This window comes from Chiloscyllium plagiosum, unplaced genomic scaffold, assembly GCF_037043375.1.
Source record: "Chiloscyllium plagiosum isolate Xiang-an unplaced genomic scaffold, Cpla_swu_hap1 HiC_scaffold_53X, whole genome shotgun sequence".
NCBI lineage: Eukaryota > Metazoa > Chordata > Chondrichthyes > Orectolobiformes > Hemiscylliidae > Chiloscyllium > Chiloscyllium plagiosum.
The window spans coordinates 25,152,274-25,173,941 of record NW_028270191.1 but is presented as its reverse complement, the minus strand read 5'-3'; the positions used below and the strand labels follow the sequence as shown (position 1 = coordinate 25,173,941).

The following is a 21,668-nucleotide window of genomic DNA, read 5'->3' as shown; positions in this document are numbered from 1 at the left end:
CTTTCTCCTTGGTGATGGCCACCATACTCAGCTCTGTCCCCAACTCTTGAATTTTTTGGGATATTACTCGTGTCTTCCACCATGAAGACTGACTTTTTTTAGATTAGATTAGATTAGATTAGATTACTTACAGTGTGGAAACAGGCCCTTCGGCCCAACAAGCCCACATCGACCCCGCCGAAGCGCAACTCACCCAGACCCATTCCCCTACATTTCACCCCTTCACCTACCGCTACGGGCAATTTAGCATGGCCAATTCACCTAACCTGCACATTTTTGGACTGTGGGAGGAAAACGGAGCACCCGGAGGAAACCCACGCAGACACAGGGAGAATGTGCAAACTCCACACAGTCAGTCACCTGAGGGGGGAATTGAACCCGGGTCTCTGGTGCTGTGAGGCAACAGTGCTAACCACTGTGCCACCATGCCGCCCACCGTGACGCAAAGTAATTATTCAGTTCCTCAGCCATTTCCTTGTTCCCCACTACTATCTCTCCAGTGTCATTTTCCAGTGGCCCAGTGTCCACTTTTGCCACTCTTTTGCCCTTTATATATCAAAATAAACTGTTATAGTCTTCCTTTATATTACTGTCTCGCTTACCCTCATATTTAATCTTCTCCCTCCTTATTTCTTTTATCGTTGCACTCTGTTGGTCTTTGTAAGCTTCCCAATCCTTTGGTTTCCCACTGTTCTTCGCCACATTATATGCTTTCTCTTTTGCTTTTATAGAACATAGAACATAGAACATTATAGCGCAGTACGGGCCCTTCGGCCCTCGATGTTGCGCTGACCTATCATACCAATCTGAAGCCCATCTAACCTACATGTACGTCCATATGCTTGTCCAATGACGACTTAAATATACTTAAACTTGGCGAATCTACTACCGTTGCAGGCAAAGCATTCCATACCCTTACCACTCTCTGAGTAAAGAAACTACCTCTGACATCTGTCCTATATCTATCACTTCTCAATTTAAAGCAATGCTTCCTTGTGCTCGCCGTCACCATTCTTGGAAAAAGGCTCTCCCTGTCCACCCTATCTAACCCTCTGATTATCTTATATGTCTCTATTAAGTCACCTCTCAACCTTCTTCTCTCGAACGAAAACAGCCCCAAGTCCCTCAGCCTTTCCTCATAAGACCTTCCCTCCATACCAGGCAACATCCTAGTAAATCTCCTCTGCACCCTTTCCAAAGCTTCCACATCCTTCTTATAATGCAGTGACCAGAACTGTACACAATACTCCAAGTGTGGCCGCATCAGAGTTTTGTACAGCTGCAGCATAACCTCATGGTTTCGGAACCCGATCCCTCTATTAATAAAGGCCAAAACTTTGTATGCCTTCTTAACAACCCTGTCAACCTGGGTGGCAACTTTCAAGGATCTATCTACCTGGACACCGAGATCTCTCTGCTCATCTACACTACCAAGAATCTTACCATTAGCCCAGTAATTTGTATTCCGGTTACTCTGACCAAAGTGAATCACCTCAGACTTGTCCGCATTAAACTCCATTTGCCACCTCTCAGCCCAGCTCTGCAGCTTACCTACGTCTCTCTGTAGCCTACAACATCCTTCGTCACTATCCACAACTCCACCGACCTTAATGTCGTCTGCAAATTTACTAACCCACCCTTCTATGCCCTCATCCAGGTCGTTTATAAAAATGACGAACAGCAGTAGACCCAACACCGACCCTTGCGGCATACCACTGGTAACTGGACTCCAGGATGAACATTTCCCATCAACCACCACCCTCTATCTTCTTTCTGCAAGCCAATTACTGATCCAAACTGCTATATCTCCCACAATCCCATTCCTCCGCATTTTGTACAATAGCCTACTGTGGGGAACCTTATCGAACGCCTTTCTGAAATCCATATACACCACATCAACAGTTTACTCTCATCTACCTGTTTGGTCACCTTCTCAAAAAAACTCAATAAGGTTTGTGAGGCACGACCTACCCTTCACAAAACAGTGCTGATTATCCCTGATCAGATTATTCTTTTCTAGATGATTATAAATCCTATCTCTTATAACCTTCTCCAACATTTTACCAACAACTGAAGTACGCTACCCCTGACTTCCCTCGTCAGCCATGGTTGCCTCACCCTCCCTGTACCATGCTTCCTTTTTCTCGGGATGAATCTCTGTGTCTCCTGAATTACTCCCAGAAACTCCAGCCATTGCTGTTCCACTGTCTTTCCTGCTGGGCTCTCCTCCCAATCAATTCTACCCAGCTCCTCCCTCATGCCTCTGTAGTTGCCTTTATTCAGCTATAATCCGGTTACCTCTGATTCTATCTTCTCCCTCTCAAATTGCAGAGTAAATTCAATCATATTATGATTACTGCCTCCTGAGAGTTCCTTCACTTTAAGCTTCCTTATCAAGTCTGCCTCATTGCACAACACTAAATCTAGTATTGCCTGTTCCCCAGTGGGCTCCACCACAAGCTGCTCCAAAAATCCATCTCATAGACATTCCACAAATTCCTTTTCTTGCAATCCACTACCAACCTAATTTTCCCAGTCCACCTGCATATTGAAATCCCCCAAGATCACTGTAACTTTGCCTTTCCTACACATCTTTTCTATCTTCTGGTGTATCTTGCGCTCTAGCTCCTGACTACTGTTTGGAGGTCTGGACATAACTCCAACTATGGCTTTTTTACCTTTGTGATTCCTCAATTCTACCCACACAGATTCTACACATCTGACCCTACTTCATTTCTTACTATTGATTTAATTTAATTTCTTACTAATAAGGCAACCCCACCTCTCTGCCCACCTGCCTATCTTTTTGGTAGGATGTATATTCTTGAAGATCCCATGGAACATTGAAGATCGCATGGAACAATTTTAAAGAAGAACAGGGAAGATATCCCCAGTGTCTTGGCTATTGTTTTTCTATCAGTCACCATCACAAAGGAACAGATTATTGGCTCGTGATCATCGTTTTTTTTAGGAGTTTCATTTATGCAAAGTAATTTCTTTGTTTCTCTCTCTCTCTTTCTCTCTTTCTCTGCCTCTCTGTCCCCCACTCCCCGAAGAACGCATGCTGTGTTGGGAAGAGATTGAAAACCTCGTCAAAGCAATTGGCTTTGGAAGTAGCTTTATAAGAGATGGAGATGTTTAGGTTGGGAACCTCAGAGGATGAATCCAAACCAGGTGAAAACACAAAGATGGGCAAGAGGTTAGGGGGAATGTACAGTAGATGTTTGGGAATATAGATCATTCTGAAAGAAATTGGAGAGAAGGTGGGTGAAGCCATGGAAGGATTTGAAGATTAGAATGAACAATTAAATATAATTCATCAGTCTATGGGGAGCTAATGTCACTCCAGATCTGTGGGGTGATTGAGGAATGGGACTTGGTGCTATATAGGATACACGTGGTAGAGTTTGAACAGTTTGGAGTTGATGGAGACCAGCATTGAAATACTTGAGTCTGGATGTAACAAAGGATGTTCCAAATTTGGTGTTTTTGGATGTTCACCTGGATCAAGTGGTCCAATTTATTCCCAAAAATGATTCCCACATCATTTTTCGAAAGGACTAAAAGCTAATCATGTGACATAAATTGCAGAGGGAGTCAAAACATTTCAAATCCATGTATGATCTGAGCTGGATATGGTGCCTTTCACATGCATCCTAATTTGCACTTCTCTAATCTTTCAGTAGCCAGACTGAAAGCAGTAACAGCTGTGAAACATGAAGCTGAACTCTTTTATTGACTTTGCTAGAACTGCTCCAGTGCTTGTAAGAGCAGAGGCTGGAATAGAGAGAATCAAATCCAGAGTTTCAGCAGAGATAGGTACATAACTGGAAGGCTGACGAGCTAATTTCATTGAAGTTGTTGCCAGTCGAAGGGTTAATTGCTGAATTTCAGAATGTGACCTTTTCTATTCTGCTGACTTGTTTGATTAAAAAAACAGTCTGTTTTCTGAGGATTAAAAACTGCTGGTCAGCCATTCAGAAGCAGTGGTTTATACCCCCATGATAAATGGGACGGATGTGATTGTAATAGCTAGCAAATGAGTTTTCAGTCTCAATTTTCCATCTCTGTAGCTGGAAAACCAAATGTATTGTGAACCCCTCCATTGCTTGAGAGAAAAGCTGGACCTCAACAGGATGACAGAACACCACAGTATGTGAAAGATGCCAAGGAAACAGTCACAGCCATGCAATACTACAACAACAGTTCTATTGTATGCAGCAGTGCAGTGGATTTTCTGATTTGCTGATAGATATGGGTTGCTGTGTGTTTATATTTATCCTTGTGATGATCTGGCCACAATTCTGCTACTCACTCAGCCTTCATAGAGTCAGACTTCAGCATTAGCTTCAGTTATTACCATCACTGTAAAAACTCTAAGGTGTTTCATTCTAGGCAGAGGGAGAGTCAGGATGTTTTTAATGAGAACAAGCACTTCAACTTTGGTTTGACACTATGTTCTCATTCCCTCCACAGACTCGGCGGGGAAGTGATACAGAGCGGAGGAGTCTAGACAGTAAAGCAGATAATATTGGAAGTGGCCGTGCAATCCCAATTAAACAGGTAGGTTTCAGCACCACGATGGCAAAATACACAGTTCTTGACAAATATCACTTAAGCTCTTCTTTACCTCTGTCCCTTCATCATAGTGCCCAAGATGGGAGAGTGCAACATGGATCATTTGGGAGGGCCAGGGGATATCTGAACTATTCATTCCATACTTACGTTAACTGACCAGGGTGGGGATACTAGTCAGGGGTTATACAATTATCCTTAGTGGGAAAGAAAACTCAGTCAGTTTCCCAGCTCCTAATGGGCATGCCGTTGGAAATATGCTTGTGTGATGAAATCAAACTGTGTGGTGATGTGTTTATAGCTGAATAGCTGCTAATCAGGTGCTTATATAGAGAATGGCCATTTGGGTGAAGTACTAGAGAAGCTCTTGGCATCTGCCAAGCTGTACGTAAACAAGAATCCGAACTTTCTGGTGTGCAAGTTTGGATGGTATTTTAGAGTTTTAGCTGTCACCCATAATTGTTCTGTCAGTCTACAACAGCACATTGATTATAACTGAGAATGAGATGTAATTTGTGAGATGAGCTCAATAACGCTTCCAGATCAGACTCCCTTCAAAATATTTGAAGAAGGTAGCCTAGGTGCTAATTATTTTCTTATAATAAAGGCAAATATAAAGTGATGTGTTCCAGATACAATTCAAACTACTTGGCGTTTAAGCAAAACACAATTTGTTCAAACACTATAGTTAAAATACAAACAAAAGAAAGAAGAACTTAGAATAACTTAACTCTGATGAGAAACATAACAGAATAATAGATACAGTAACTATTACTACTTAACTGTTCCAATATAGCAATGACACATAAACACACCCCTCGGCATAAAGGTAAATTCAGAAATCAGATTTTTTAACATGCAATGCCTGCAGTAGGAAGAGAAGCCCCAGCTTCTAGCTGAAACCGAGAGAGGGAAAAATAACTTCTACTTGTTTAAATCTCCAACAGCTTCTAAAAATAGGGGCTTCTAGGGGCTAAAAAAAAACCCCTAGAAATCCTGGTCTGAGAGCTGGTCACATCCATCCAGGCTATTTTTCCAACAGTTTTTAAAAAACCCAACGCCTCACAAGCGCTTTATGTTACCACGGACAGCTCGTCACCTCTTGTTCAAACTCTTTCTTAAAAGAAACCAGGACAAAATATACCACTTAAAGCCACAGCATCGCCACAATTCAAATGGCTAAAATCCTGAAAGACTTGAATGTTGCTTGTTTAACGAAGACTAGAACCTGTTTCCTCCCTACTATCCTATACTATATTAAGTTCCAGACCCTGCAGACATGCCATCAAAATCTGTCATCTAATTCACAGACTTCTCTGTGGTCTCACACAACTGTACAGTTTCCTCTAACCAAACATCTTGACTCACTCCATTGTTCAGCCTGTGGATTTTTGTGCTCCACCATCAGTAGCAGAGACTTCAGGTGTTTCAACACTCTCACTAATTCTAATTATCCTTGCTAAATCTTCTCTCCACCTTCAAAACCAATCCTTCAGAACAACTGACTGACTTAACTGACTTCTCCTACTTCGTATTCAATGTCCACTCCTCTCCCTATCCCAATTTGTTAAATGCCATGGGATATCTTGTAAATTTAAAGACATTTTATGAACAGAAGTTGTTCTTCGTAATGTGCAAAGCATTACTGCAAGTTTCTTATTTCAACATGCAAGTTCTCTTCTTTTTGGTCCAATTTCCTGTTTTCTGTTCCCACCTGATGTAGTTGCCACTAAAGACATGTTTGAGCCTGGGAAGGAGGAAGCTGAGCTGTGTGGACTCTCAAACAATGCACAATGCTCCTTCAACTCCAACCTGTTCAAACTCTGCCATGCGTATCCTATATAGCACCAAGTCCCATTCCTCTATAACTCAACAGATCTTGAGTGACATTAGCTCCCCATAGACTGATGAACTATATTTAATTTTTAATTCTACTTTTTACTAATTTTACTTCTTTATTTTTCTACTATTCTGTGAAGTAATGCTTAACTTTTTAACTCTCGTTTCTCTTACTACTTTGTACCTAAGCCTTTTTTGTACGTGGGTACTTTGGTACCTAAGATGGCTCCATTTGTGCTGAAATTATACACTTTTCACTATACTCCTGTACTCCCACACTTGACAATAAAATCTAAAAATCTAATTATTCCCTTCCATCAGTAGGTCAAATATGTTAGGTGGCCTTTTGAATGTGGTTTAGTAGAACAAAAAGTACCAGGAAGTCTCACATAGTTTTATTTACATGTTACTAAAGTTAAGTTACAACAAGGAAAAGGGCTATTTGCCAATCAAGCCAACTGTTTACCTTTGTCTCGCTTCAGTTTTCTTTCCTCATGAAGGTGTTGACTACTGTTGGGTGTGATTCCATTACCATGAATACCAGGAAGTCTCACATAATTTTATTTATATGTTACTAAAGTTAAGTTACAACAAGGAGAAGGGCTATTTGGTACAGCCAATCATGTTCGTGTTTACCCTCCATACGAGCAATAATCCAAATCATATTTATCTAACTTGTTCCCATTTTCTTTCATCTATCCAATCAGATCTTGAATATTTCCATCACTTCAACTAGTAATCCTGGAAATGAATTCCACAGCCTCACAACTCTCCATGTTATCATGTTTCTCCTGCCATCTTTTTAAATAACTTGCATATAATGTTGTGTGCATGGTCCCTTGCTCTAGACTCCTTAACTATTAGAAACAGTCTACTCTGTCCATTTTATCCCATCCTTTTGACATTCAAACAAACTTATCATAATCTGGGTTACAAGAAAGACGGAACACCCTCAGTTTTTCTAGATCTGAGTTGTTTGAGTGAGCAATGCGTAGAGTAGCTCGTGTGGGAGACAGAGATTTTCTCCACTGATCCTGATTTTCTAAGGTGTGTTTCTTTACAGGGTGTGTTGTTGAAGAGGAGTGGAAACTCGCTAAACAAAGAGTGGAAGAAGAAATATGTTACACTGTGTAACAATGGTATCTTGTCCTATCATCCAAGTTTACATGTAAGTATACTTTATATGTTTTTGTTCCACAAATGGATTTGGAGCTAAAGCAAGTGTGCCTGTGAAAATCACATCTCTCATGCTTGGGAAAACAGTGTTTTGGTTAAATTAGCAGTATGTGACATTGCTCTTGGTAGGTTGGAAAATTTGCTGCTTTCAAAACATCAGGATCATTATCCTCTGTAATGTATAGTATATTTTGTTACTGAAGTGCAGGTGGATGCAATGTGATGAATCCCTCTAATAGCCCTAGGTGATCTTTCCACAGCTTCTTAATTTTCTTAATTATAAATAATGGAGCATATGTTATAATCCCATTTGTTGGTAATACTGGACAAGTCAGTTCCCAGCATGCAACCTGGCTTGATGGATCATAAGTTTAATAATTTGCAGTTGGTTGCAGTGGTGGCCAGTCACCGAACATATTCACACGAGGCTGTAAATTTTCTTTAACATTGATTAAATTAAAGAAAACAAAACAAAACAAACAAAGCTATACATGTTTGCCAGTTTAGAAAGAGCATTGCATAAACAGCAAAACAAAGCTGTAAACTGTTGCCTTGCAATATCTTTTACAGATATTCAAATCCCAGAGAAACGTAACTCCTCCCTTAACTCTTTACTTTCTTACTTAACTGATTCTTTTCAATCTTCATCCTAAGACTGTTGAGACTGTTTCAAAAGTTCTTTCCAATTTTGATGGCCCAAACTTATTTTCAGTTCCACTGGCCGAAATTTCCTTTTGATTCTGACAATTCAAGAGCTTCTTCACAAACTCTCACTGCTTGGAGACTTCACATACTAAAATCCTTCTGCTAGGGTGTAAACCATACTCCTGAACTGAACATGTAGTTTCCTCCAAGCAGACATTTTTTTCTCCTGAACTGAACTTCTGATTCTTCTGAACTGAAGTAAAACTAATCTACTGGCCATTGGTCTGATTCCTCAGTCAGTCATGAACTCATCAGTGTAAACATTCCATCAATCAACACCGCAGGTATCCTGCTAATTACTTCACTGAATCTGCTACTTTGGAAATTTTAACAATGTTGAGGTTCTGTACTACTAAGCAACTATTTAGATTAGATTCTCTACAGTGTAGAAACAGGCCCTTTGGCCCAACAAGTCCACACCGACCTGTCTGAAGAGTAACGCACCCAGTCCCATTTCCCTCTGACTAATGCATCTAACACTATAGGCAATTTAGCATGGCCAATTCACCTGACCAGCACATCTTTGGATTGTGGGTGGAAACCGGAGCACCCGGAGGAAACCCACACAGACACAGGGAGAATGTGCAAACTCCACACAGACAGTCAACCAAGGCTGGAATCGAATCTGGGACCCTGGTGCTGTGAGACAACAGTGCTAACCACTGAGCCACTGTGCCGCTCCACTGTTCCAAATAATTTGTGACATTGAAAATTTTACTTTCACAGAACTGAAACCAAAATCCATCTGCCTATGTTTTAGAAATCCAAATTCCCAAAAGATAATATACACATACATTACTATGAATATTGTGGGGATTTCCACCAGACTTTCTCTGGCAGATTCCCTCAATCATTAGGAGAGTCTCCGACAGACGTTCCCAATCACACTGACGGTCTCCGTGAATTCCTTGTGTCCTCCATCATTTGTTAACTTCTACTTTCCAATGAGCAGTATCATCAAGATGAGAGATTTCTGTACTGTGAAATTACCCTGTTGGAAAATGCCAGAATGGTGTGAACAATGTGAATGGAGGTGGCCCGAGAGAAATTGCGAAGTAGAAATCCAGTAGACTGGAACAAGTGATGGCTGTAATCTATCAAAGTGAAAATGGGGCAGTTTGTAATTATCATATCACCATGATATTTTGAATTGTCATGCTACTCAGCGGGGGTCAGTTTCAACTTTGCTACCTGGACACCAACCTGGCATGAAAATCAAGCAGAATCTCTAATAGCTTGGGGGTCCACTCTGTCAGGTTGCCACTTAGACATTGAAGTTTGAAACATATTTCCTCCACCACTCCAACAGCATTTTCAAGTCCTGGTGAATTCTACTTGTTTTTCATCTCAGGATTATATGCAGAACATCCATGGAAAAGAGATTGATCTTCTCAGGACAACAGTTAAAGTTCCTGGCAAGCGGCCACCCCGTGCTGTTTCAACCAGTGGTGCCTCCACCAGCCTGAATGGACTCATGGGCAGCGGGCAAGAAAGTGTTGGTAATTACAGCTCAATATAAGCTCTATGGCAGCACTCAATAAATCTTCACTGTACAAAATTCCTCTTTGAAACGAAAAACAAAGTACTGCGGACGCTGAAGATCTGAAATAAAAGATGAAAGTGCTGGAGAAACTCAGCAAGTCTGGCATCACTTGTGGAGAGAGAAACAGAGTTAACAATATGACTTATTTGAAGAGTGATATTGGACTAATAACATGAACTCTGTTTCTCTCTCCACAGCTGCTGCCAGACCTCTGCTGAGTTTCTCCAGATATTTTATTCCACTTTGAAACTTCTTGTCTTTTTGGATAGCTAAAATGCTCAGAATTAATTCAAGATGTGGTACTTGTCAATGTGTGTTGTGCGTATTAAGTGATTAGGTTTGAGTAGGAGACAGCATGATGACTCTTGATCTCAACTGTGTGAGAATGCAGAGATGAAAAATGTGTATATATCATTATAATCCTATTTTGGGTAATGACGAACATTCTGATCTTTTTAGTGCATTTGAGGATTAAGAATTTGCTTCTCAATCCCTAGACTTAGAACATTTTGACAGTTGTAATATTTGATTTCACAACACAGCAAAAGTAGTTTGAATGATCGTTAGTATTAACAATGCTGTGCTTCACCATAGTTAGTGCAAGAGTTTAACTTAGGAAGTTAAAGATTGAGTAATTCATGGATTGTCTTTTTCCCACAGATTCTCTGCATGCTGGTGGTTTAGACCCTGTTGCTGAGCAAGCAATTGTTGGTGATACCAAGGTCAAAGGAAAGTTCCCAAACTGCTCCTCCATTTCTAGTAGTGAACAGTGGAGTGAAAATAGTTCAAAAACTGCTGGTAAGGAAAATATGGCAGCTCTATGAGTAACTAGTAGCCATGCAGTGTGGTGGTTAACCTTCTGAATGCAGCAAAGTGTATCTGCTAATTATATAGAGCCAGAAGGCCCAGGTTCAAATCCCACCTGTTTCAGAGGTGTGTCATAACATATCTGAACAGGTTGGTTTAAAAATTTACAGAAGTTGCAGTGAATGGCTGAAACTATTTAGTCGTTTAAGAAAGAAAGTCCCCATAGGGTAAATTTAATGATTAGCATTCCCAATGCAGAGCAAATTCAGGGGCATGCCAGCTATCATTTTCTATACATGAAAGCTAATACAGAAAATTGCGTTCCAGCTTCTAATGATAAGGAAGGATTAATTTGTAAATGTCAGTTATCAAACATCTATCTGTTCTAAACCGATTTTCCAGCATTTGGCCCATAGCTTTGCATGCTGTGGTGTTTCAAGTGTTCATCTATATATTACTTAAACATTTTGATGGTTCCTGCCTCTACTACATTTTATGTAGTGAGTTCCAGAAACCCACAACTCTCTGAGTGAAAGAAATGTTCCTTAAACCCTTCTAAACCTCATGCTCCTGACCTTAAAACGGTGACCCTGGTTATTGAGGGGAAAGGTTTGTCACTACCTATCCTACCTGTGTCCCTCAGATTGCTTATATCAATCAAGTCCCAGCCTTTTCCCAGCATTCTGGCCAATACTACTACTTAAGGAGAAAGTGAGGACTGCAGATGCTGGAGATCAGAGCTGAAAATGTGTTGCCGGAAAAGCGCAGCAGGTCAGGCAGCATCCAAGGAACAGGAGAATCGACGTTTCGGGCATAAGCCCGAAGAAGGGCTTATGCCCGAAGCGTCGATTCTCCTGTTCCTTGGATGCTGCCTGACCTGCTGCGCTTTTCCGGCAACACATTTTCAGCTCAATACTACTACTTAATACTATTACTGGGGTAGATTATCTAGTAACATATCTTTTTTTTTGCGTAGAATCATGCAGTGTGCAGATTTGTTGAAGCATTAGCATACTTTACGACAGTCACTAACCTGAAGTGTTTTGGAATATATATTGCAGAGTTGAAAATATATTGTTGGAATGCAATTTTTAAAATACTATTTTGAGTTCTAGAGGTAAAGACTGACTGTTTTCAGTGCTATCAGTATGAAGAAAATATTGTCATTTGTACTATATATGTAATTGTGCCATCAAACCAATAGCCATTCAAGTGCACTGGCCAATGACAGTGAACCCATAGAAAATCCCATTGGGATCACATTCAGAGTCCAAATGACTTTTATGCTGCAGAAATGTAATTTGGAAGCTGTCGTTTCTTTTAACAGTAAGATCCAAAGTGATTTGATGCTGGAATAGAAGAGTGAGAGCACATTAGCAGCACTCAGCTATGCTTCATAATTCAATCTTGCACAAACTAACCAAACAAGCTAACAAAAGCCCACCAACATCTGCCAAGCAGACCACACCACCAGGGGATGACAACTGAAGAAATAGCCTCTTTGTTTTTAATTAATCATTCATGAAATGTGGATGTTGATGGCAGGGCCACCATTCACAGCCCATCTCTAATTGCCCTTGAGAAGGTGGCAGTGATCTTCCTTCTTGAACCGCTGGAGTTCAGCACTGTTGGGAAGGGTGTTTGACAATTTTGACCAGTGACAGTGAAGGAATGGCAATATAATTCCAAGTCAGGATGGTGAGTGGCTTGGAGGGGAACTTGCAGGGTTTTGCCCAAAACATCGATTCTCCTGCTCCTCAGCTGTTGCCTGACCTGCTGTGTTTTTCCAGCATCACACTCTCGACTTCGATGTTTGCTGTCTGCTATTTCCAGTGCAGAGAGAACTGGGACCAGGTGATTGGTACAAACTTGTCAACAGTGACCCCTTCTGGAGAATGTTTGGAAGTACAGTTCATTGTTGTAATGATTCAAAATAGCCACAGAATTATTGCAGAGGCTTTAGCTAGGTAGAGCTGAATAGGTATATCTCTATGATGGTCCTTCTGACAGTGTAGTTCATCCTCTGTTCTGGTGTACCAGTCCAAATCATGGCTTCATGAGACACAAAAAAGGGGCGGCACGGTGGTACAGTGGTTAGCACTGCTGCCTCGCAGCGTCAGAGACCCGGGTTCAATTCCCGCCTCAGGCGACTGACTGTGTGGAGTTTGCACGTTCTCCCCGTGTCTGCGTGGGTTTCCTCCGGGTGCTCCGGTTTCCTCCCACAAGTCCAAAAATGTGCAGGTCAGGTGAATTGGCCATGCTAGATTGCCCGTAGTGTTAGGTAGGGGGTAATGTAGGGGTATGGGAGGGTTGCGCTTCGGCGGGGCGGTGTGGACTTGTTGGGCTGAAGGGCCTGTTTCCACACTGTAAGTAAGTAATCTAATCTAATCTAATCTAAACAACAACGTTATGACTCAAGTTGTGACAATGCTACCAACTGTATTATACAATGGAAACTAAATAAGATGCAAAATTAACAGCATATTAAATTGCTGGGAGTTTAATCCAACAGGTTTATGCATTTGATCACACTGTCATGAAGAGGCACTATGGAGAAATTGCTTTCTAGCCTGACAATTACAAGGCTGCACTTTACTAATACAAATAAATTATAGATAGGGAAATGCAAATCCTTTTTATTATTCCTTGTGAAATGTAGTCGTCACTGGCTGGGCCAGCATTTGTTGCTCATCCCTAGTTGACCCTTGAGAAAGTGGCGGTGAACTGCCTTTTTGAACCGCTGCAGTCAGCCTGCTGTGGGTTGACCCACATGCCATTCAAGAGGGAGTTCCAGGATTTTGACCCAGTGACAGTGAAGGAACAGTGATATATTTCCAACTTAGGATGATGAGTGGCTCGGAGGGGAATGTGCAGGTGGTGGTATGCCCATGTATCTGCTGCCCTTGTCCTTCTAGATGGAAGTGGTCCTGGGTTTAGAAGGTCTGTCTGAGGATCTTTGATGAATTTCTGCAGTGCAAAAGCAGATCTGGCAGCATCAGTGGAGAGAAAGCAGAGTTAATGTTTTGCTTTACATCATCCTACCAATTTCTGTCTTTGTTTCAGATTTCAGAGAGTCTGCAGTTCGTTCTTTTATTCCAGTGGAATTGGAATACTTTGTTTGGCCTGTATCTTGTAGATAGTATACGCTGCTGCTACTGAGTTTGAATGTCATAAAATACTTGGTATGGAGTGATCAAGGGCTGATCTGCTCATAATTTATTAAGTAAGAGGTAATTCCTTTTGGGATTTAGAACTTATCATCAAAAGCAAATTACTTCATTATCCTGAGGGGGAAAAAAGACTTCCAGAGGATGTGGTGGAGGCTGGTACAATTGCAACATTTAAGAGGCATTTGGATGGGTATATGAATAGGAAGGGTTTGGAGAGATATGGGCCGGGTGCTGGCATGGACGGGTTGGACCGAAGGGTCTGTTTCCATGCTGTACATCTCTATGACTCTATGACTTCTCATGTTGAAATAAAACAACATGTTGTTTTGTGCAAAACCAATTCCATGAGGTGAGACTCGGCCCTTAACAGGAAGAACCCAAATTTGATTTCTGGAATGCTGAATTGAATCATTTTAGGCACTGTAGTAATGGAGATACCACAGTTGGCTTCATATTGCAAGGTAGGCCAAGGTTTCCAACCTTGGTTGCTATCAGTGGGCACAACTTTTGTTTAATGCTCTACCTGAATAACCGTGCCAACAACAGTGTAGCATTCCCTCAGTTCTGCATTCCATTGAAAGACTAGATTTTGTGTTCCAGTCTCTAGAGTGGCTCGCAATGCAAGGAGAAGTGGACCTCAATTTGATTCATGGGTAGGGGAGAAAAATTTGGTCGGGTGGACAAAATGGCCTCCTATTACCCACACTATACTTTGAGAAAAAGAGACTTAAATGAATTGCAGCACTGATTATTTCATATCTGTGTTTTCCTTTACAAAGAAGGGGCTACCATAGGTGAAGGCATCTCAAGTCCCTCAAGCAGCAAGCTGGACTCCCCACCCTCACCCCAGATAAACCGAAGGAAACATCGCAGGAAGAAGAGTGTGAGCAGGGCAGATGGCATGATGGGATTGGCAGAAGGTAAATTCATGGCACAATGGAATGTATTTGAGAAAGTCTAACTGCTCATGTTACTGAAAAATATTTTTGAGTGCTTGTCTAGAAGAATTTGGTATTTGGTAAGGCCACAAACTTCTTGTAGATATTTCTACAAGTATAATTTTGCTACTCTTCTCTGTAAGTGCTGAAGCACCGTCTCTGAAACAATTTGCTCTGTCTTCTTCCAATTTCAGTAGTGAAATTAGTATACTGATAGATTGAACTGGAGATGGTCATTCTGTTTTTCTTCTTTATTTTCCTTTCACGTTTTGTCAAATCACCAAACAGAAAACTGAGCAAACTTTCATAATGGCAAAGGAATTTCAGCAACAAAGAAGCTTTGTGCCCCAAACATTCCTCATAGACCATAAGACCATAGATATAGGAGTAGATGAAAGCCATCTGGTACATCAAATCTGTTCCGCCATTCAATCCTCAACTCCACTTTACTGCCTTTTCCCCATAACCTTGGATTATCTTACTGATTAAAAATCTGTCTATCTTAACGTTGAATATGCTTAACGACCCAGCCTCAACAGCCCTCTGTGGTTAAAAGAAAACTGACAGATTCACTTCCCTCAGATGAAATTCCTCCTCATCTCTGTCTTTCATGGATGACCCCTTATTCTGAAATTACACCCTCTGGTCCTAGACTCTCCCACAAAGGGAAACAGCCTCTCCGCATCTACCCTGTCAGGTCCCCTAGGAATCTTTTATGGTTCAGTGAAGTCTCCTCTTGCTCTTCTAAATTCCAATGCGTGCAAGCCCAAGCTACTCATTCTCTCCTAATAAGAAAATTCCTCCATAGCTGGAGTCAACTCAGTGAACCTTCTCTGGACTGCCTCCAATGCCAGCATATCTTCGACAAGAGGACAAAACTGTTCACAGTATTCAAAGCGTAGTCTGACGATTGCCTTGTCTATTTTTTAGCAAGACATAAATACTCTATTTCCTTTGAAATAAAGGTCGACAGTCCACATGCCTTCCTTATTACTGAGCTTGGATGCTAGCTTTTTGCGAGTTGTCTATGAGGACCTCCCAAATTCCTCTGTGCTGCAACTTTCTGCATTCTTTCCCCATTTAAGTAAGTTTCATCTCTTGTACTCTTCCTGCCAAAGTGCACAACCTTATCTTCCCGCATTATATTCTATCTGCCAGGTGTTTTTGCCCATTCACTCAACCTTCCTATAACCCTCTGTTAGCTTTTTCATCACTACTACTTACTTTTGTGCTTAACTTTGTGTCATTTACAAACTTGGTGATTGTACATTCACTTCCATCATCCAAATCATTAATATAGTTCCAAATAATTGTGGCCTCAGCATTGATTTCTGTGTACCCCATTAGTTGTACCTCGCAATCCTAACAATGCTCCTCTTATTGCAACTCTGTCTTCTAGTAATTAACCAATCCTGTATCCATGCTAATATACTACCCCACATATCATAGTTCTTATTATGTAACATTTTTGTGCAGTAACTTATCGAATGGCATTTGGAAATCCAAATATATTACATCTACTGGTTCTCCTTCATCTATCCTGCTCCTTAAAGCTCTTCTTCTCTGTTTCTATATTACCTGCTAGTTTGCCCTCAGTTTTCTTTTCTTTCTGCTTTTTGGTAATCTTTTGTAATTTTCATGCCTTTCCCTATCCTCTGGTTTATCACAAATCTTTGCCACATTGTATGTTTTTTTCTTCCAACTTGATACTATCCTTAACTTCTTTGGTCAATCATACTCAGTTTATCCCCTTCTTAGAATCCTTCTCCCTCACTGTGATATATCTTTGTTGTGAGGCACAAGCTATTTCTTAAATGTCTGCCATTATACCTCTCCTCATCCATCTTTTCTGCTAACTCCTTTCCCACTCCATCTGCCCTCATCTCTATGTAAATGCCATTATTTAAGTTTCGCATAGTTTTTTTCCACATTTCTTACTCTCAAACTGAATGCTAAATGTTACCATGTTATGGTCATTGTAACCAAGAGGACATTTTAATCAGATCATTTATTAAACCTGTCTCATTGCCAGATCCAAAATAGCCTGATCGCTGCTTGGATCCACAACATATTATTTTAGGAAACTGTCCTGAATATGGTCTGAGTTCCTCTTTGTGGTTACCTTTGCCAAATTAATTTTCCCAATCTATGCAAAGATTAGAGTCATCCATGATTGATATGCTGCCTTTTTACATACCCTCATTATCTCCTGTGTTATTCTATTGTTACTGTTACTGTTAGGGGGATAATAGATTACTCCAGCTAGTGTCCCTTTGTCTTTTCTCACTTCCACCCATATGGAACCTACATCATCTAATTTTAGATAATTTCTTGCTATTGTACTTATTTCATTTCATTACTAATGAAGCTACCCCACCACTCTTCCACTCCTGCCTGTCCTTTTGAAAAAGTTACATACCCTGCTTTGATCTCCTTATAACCATGTCTAAGGAATGACTATAAGATCATACCCATTAACCACTGTTTGTGCCATTAATTCATTTGTTCTGTTCTGATTACTATGTGCATTTCAGTAAAAGGACATTGCTTTTGCCTTTCTTGCCATTTTGTTCCACCTTTCACTCTGTTTGCAGCTTTTTTCAATGTTGGTACACTCTGTCCCTTCCTGTTCTATTCTGGGTATCATTATCAAAATAGTTTCCCTGTCATGCTACCATGTCCTTTTTCTTCGTAAGACAACTTAGCCCTCCTCCTGAATGCACCCCTCCCCCCCCCCCCAATTAATATAAAGCCCGGTCTACAGCCCTAGTTATTAAATTCACAGAACACTGGGCCCAGCACGATTCAAGTGAAAGCCGCCCAACAGAACAGCTCCCTTCTACACCAGTGATGGTGCCAGTGCCCATGAACTGAAACTCATGCATCCCACACTAATCTTTAAGCCATACATTTAAATTATTGACTTTCACAGTGATTGCATCCTCCAAACTTAAAATGGAATGCATATTCTCCCAAGTATTTTGGTAATTGTAAGTTAATTTTATGTGTATCATTCACAAAATACGTTTCCTGCACCCTTGTGGTCCTGGAACTTATACACAGCAGCAAGGATCTTAATTCAATTGTGCTGTAATGACTAACTTTCCTTCTAATTTCAGGCCTTAGCAGGGTATATAAGTGCAGGCTCATACAGCTACCCAAGAGAGTGTGACATACAGGAAATGAAAACTTATGTACTGTTTTTATGAAACAGTTAATCATGCCCATGCTTCCTGACCAATATATTTAACTGTTGCACTCAAATTTCAGCATCTCAGTTCTTCAAAAAGAAAATTGTTGACAAAGACGAGCTAAAGGAATGCAAAACAACAGAACTAAAATGCAAATTAAAAACCGAAAGAACTGTGGATGTTGTAAATCAGAAACAAAAATAGAAATTGCTGGAAAAGCTCAGCAGGTCTGCCAGAATTTTTGGAGAGAAATCAGAATTAATGTTTGGGGTTGAGTGACCTTTCCTCAGGTCTCTCAATTGACTGTTGCATGAACTCACATAAAAGCAATTAACTTTGCAGCCTTAAAGGAACAAATATTAACATTTTGATGGAAGAATTGTGTACAGTACATTTACAAAGTATTTTGACCATGGGATAATTAAGCTTTGAGCTAAGCTTCTCTTTACTTTCCTAATTAGATTTTGTTTGCTTTAAAAGGACAAAGCTGCACCTTATCAGAATAATACATTGTGAATGACAAAATTCCAGACTTTATTAAATAGCATGTCACAAGTAGTGTCACAGATCATGTGACACTAGCTGTTCTTTCAAAAGTTTTACATCGAACATGCATCTCAAAATAATACTGTTATAGATACAACCTTTTTTGGAAAGTGAAAGAAAGCCAGTCATTAACCGGAAACCTGAAATTCAGTGCAATGGTTTTAACTGCACAAACTAGATTACACCCTAGATCCCAGACTGCAATGTGATTGGATATCCGATGTATGTCAAAATTCAAGCATCATGCAGGAAAATGTTTTTTTAAAAAACCGGAAGTTCAAAATAACAATTAACTTTTATATGACCTCAGGATGTGTGTTTAACAGTAATTAGTTTATAATTCTAATTTAATCAGGATATGCCAATTCACAGCAATTAGAATTTGTGATAGATTAGATGAAGCATAACACTAACAGAATAACACATATATTCCTTCTTTACTTTGAGCAATGCCTGGGAGATCTATTGATACACAGCTTTACCTTGAAAATCCAATTGGGATGTATAAATAATGCAGCCTTGAGGGTAGAATCAACAGTAAAGTATTGATTCTTCACAGTAGATCTCTTCATAATAAGGGAATAGTTCACTCAGAGGAGAGGGAGCAGGGCCATTGCATGAAGTCAAGAAATTGTAATATAATATAAATGTACCATCCACTAGGTTGACAAAACAATGTGATATTTCTAAGTGCATTGCACCTCTCCTAAAATAGATTGCTGGTGGTTTATGGAGCTGCTGCCTGGAACCATGTTGCTCCAGAGAGTTCCATTGAATTTATTTACTTCCAGAGCAGATTTCCCTGGTTTAGTGTGTGATGAATTTTATTTGGAAAATGAAAGAAAGCCAATCATTAAACTGGAACCTGAAATTTCCAAGTAGTTACTACTGCCCTCTTGATTTATCTCAGTACTTTATCAGGATCCTGCAATGTGATGTAGGAGCACATTTGGTTTTTTTTCCCCCTTTGCATGTCTTCATTTGTCAAAATTTTGGCAAATGTGAGCAGCTTGTGGTATACCCAGGATTTCCAGTGAAATTTCCAGTAACATCAAGTTTGGCTCAAGTCTTCAGGTCAAGTTAATAACTAAACTGAAGCTATATTTTAAAGATGAGCTGCATTTATAAATATTTACCAAATTTTAGCTTATTATTTCCCTTCCCTCCCCCAAACCAGCTTAACCCTACCCATTGTCAATATTTGCTTATGTTTTCTGCATGCTGGGGGACAATTCTATAGTGCTAAATACCTTTCAGTACCTTAAATGAGTGGTGATTAATCTCACATGATGTTTGACCATGACTATTGAGCTATTCAACTGCAAGGAGTATCACTGATGAGCCCAGTCTTATTCTCTCATCGCTGAATGTCCATGCATGTGCACTTGCTCCACAAAAGTTGTTGCTGACATGTTGGGTATGGTAATTCAGAGATTGTGGTACCGGCTAGGAACTTAGATGATGAGAGTTCAGCTCATACTAGACTATGTTGTCAAATTTAATTCAATCTTGGTCATTTGTGGGCTAGCACCAGAAGGTGATCTTGTAATCTCCTGGATTGTGCCAACTGGTTCACAAAAGGCCTTCAGGAATGAGAACCTGTCACCCCAGCCTGATCGGGCTTTTTTATAGCCACATAATTGATCGACTTAAAATATCTACTGGGTACTCTACACTGGCTGGGCCAGTGTTCGCTGCCTCTCAAAAATACGTTTAAGTAATGGTGGTCAGTAGCATGAGCTATTTCTTCATGATATTTTCCAGAAATCAACTACATATCTTGGGTGATCAAGGGAGGTTAGGGACCAAAATTTATACTCATTGGAAAATGATTGGACTTTTATTTTCAGGTTGCCAGTTTCTGGAGTTGTTTCATTAAAGCCATCGGGTATAAAAAGTCTAATTGTATAATTAAAAAGATTTTCTAAACCACACTCACGCATACACACTCTCACTCTCACACACTGGTAATATCACTGAAAAGTTTCAGTGCTATGTAAAATGTATTTATTTGATTTAAACGAGCAACTGTCCTAACTTAAACTGAATGAAGCAGAATCTAACACATGAGGGTGGAGAGGAAATGTTTACCAATGCACCTTCCCATGGAGCAGCAAAGATAATTAATTTATCGAGGCTCTTTGTTTCCATTTATTACCGATCATATTCCCAGCCTATCCTATTTGAATAGGAAATGAAACTTTAAACTGGCTGCCTCAAGCAACAAGGATTAGTAACTATACTGTCAACGTCAGTGCATTGTGCTATGCCTTATGCCATTGAGTCATCACAGTTGCCTCTCTGGGTAAATGATAAAGAACCCTGGGAGACAAGGAAGGAAATTCTCCATGTTCTGGTCAATATTCCTCCTTCAACCAACACCACCTAGAGCAGACTGATTGGTCATTCCACAGTGCTGTTTGGGAGATTTTGCTGTGTGTTAAATTCTAACTGCATTTTGTTCGTGTAACAGCAGTAACTTGTAGGTGAAGTCATTTGAGGCGTATTCCCAAGATGTTTGTAAGGCCTCCTTTGAGTTGCCACTGTGATAAGTACAGTCAGTTCTGCTATAACACGTGTTTCTTCCACATGAATTGGCTGTAATGTGATTGAAGAATTTAGACCATTATTTGTAGAACATGAACTTTCCCTACCTGTATTGGCTATAACATGATTCCAGTCTCATTGGTTTAAATTGTGCTGCTATTACACGGTTTTCTTACACGGGATCGCATGGGAATAGAACTATCATTTTATATCAGAACAGACTGTATGCGGGAAGGGAGCTTTTGTTCATTTGTTATCTCTTTCTGTCCCACCCTCCCCCGACAAAACCCCCATGCCTACTCCTTTCCAGTCAGTAATTATGTAGAATGAGATAAATTCAATGGAGCAACATCTCCCTTTCCTAGATTTGGAAGCCATGATCCCACCCTTGACTACTTGTTCCTGCATCCCCACATCTTTACAGAGAAGTAAAAGCTTCTATTTAATGTACAGCACACTGAGGCAAGTGGTCGCTCCAATTACACAGGGGGTAAGAAGGCTGGGGATAGGTTTAAAGTTTAACAACCTTGCCTGGGTTGGAGAAGCTTTTGTCTACATTTTGCTGGATGAAGTACATGGAAAATTAGAAATAAAGAGTTGATTGTTTTATGGTTAATGAGCAAAGTATGTA

General features: G+C 40.3%; 1 protein-coding gene across 4 annotated transcripts in view; it reads left to right on the top strand.

Annotated features, from left to right (window-relative positions):
* The window catches only part of LOC122543279 (arf-GAP with GTPase, ANK repeat and PH domain-containing protein 1-like), a 203,688-nt gene that overhangs the window by 158,588 nt on the left and 23,432 nt on the right, over positions 1-21,668 (top strand). For all 4 annotated transcript variants that reach the window (XM_043681772.2, XM_043681770.2, XM_043681769.2 and 1 more), the window contains exons 9-13: positions 4,477-4,563; positions 7,478-7,582; positions 9,647-9,794; positions 10,499-10,636; positions 14,595-14,735. In XM_043681772.2, coding sequence (XP_043537707.2) covers positions 4,477-4,563; positions 7,478-7,582; positions 9,647-9,794; positions 10,499-10,636; positions 14,595-14,735 — 619 coding nt within the window. The remainder of the gene's footprint in view (positions 1-4,476; positions 4,564-7,477; positions 7,583-9,646; positions 9,795-10,498; positions 10,637-14,594; positions 14,736-21,668) is intronic.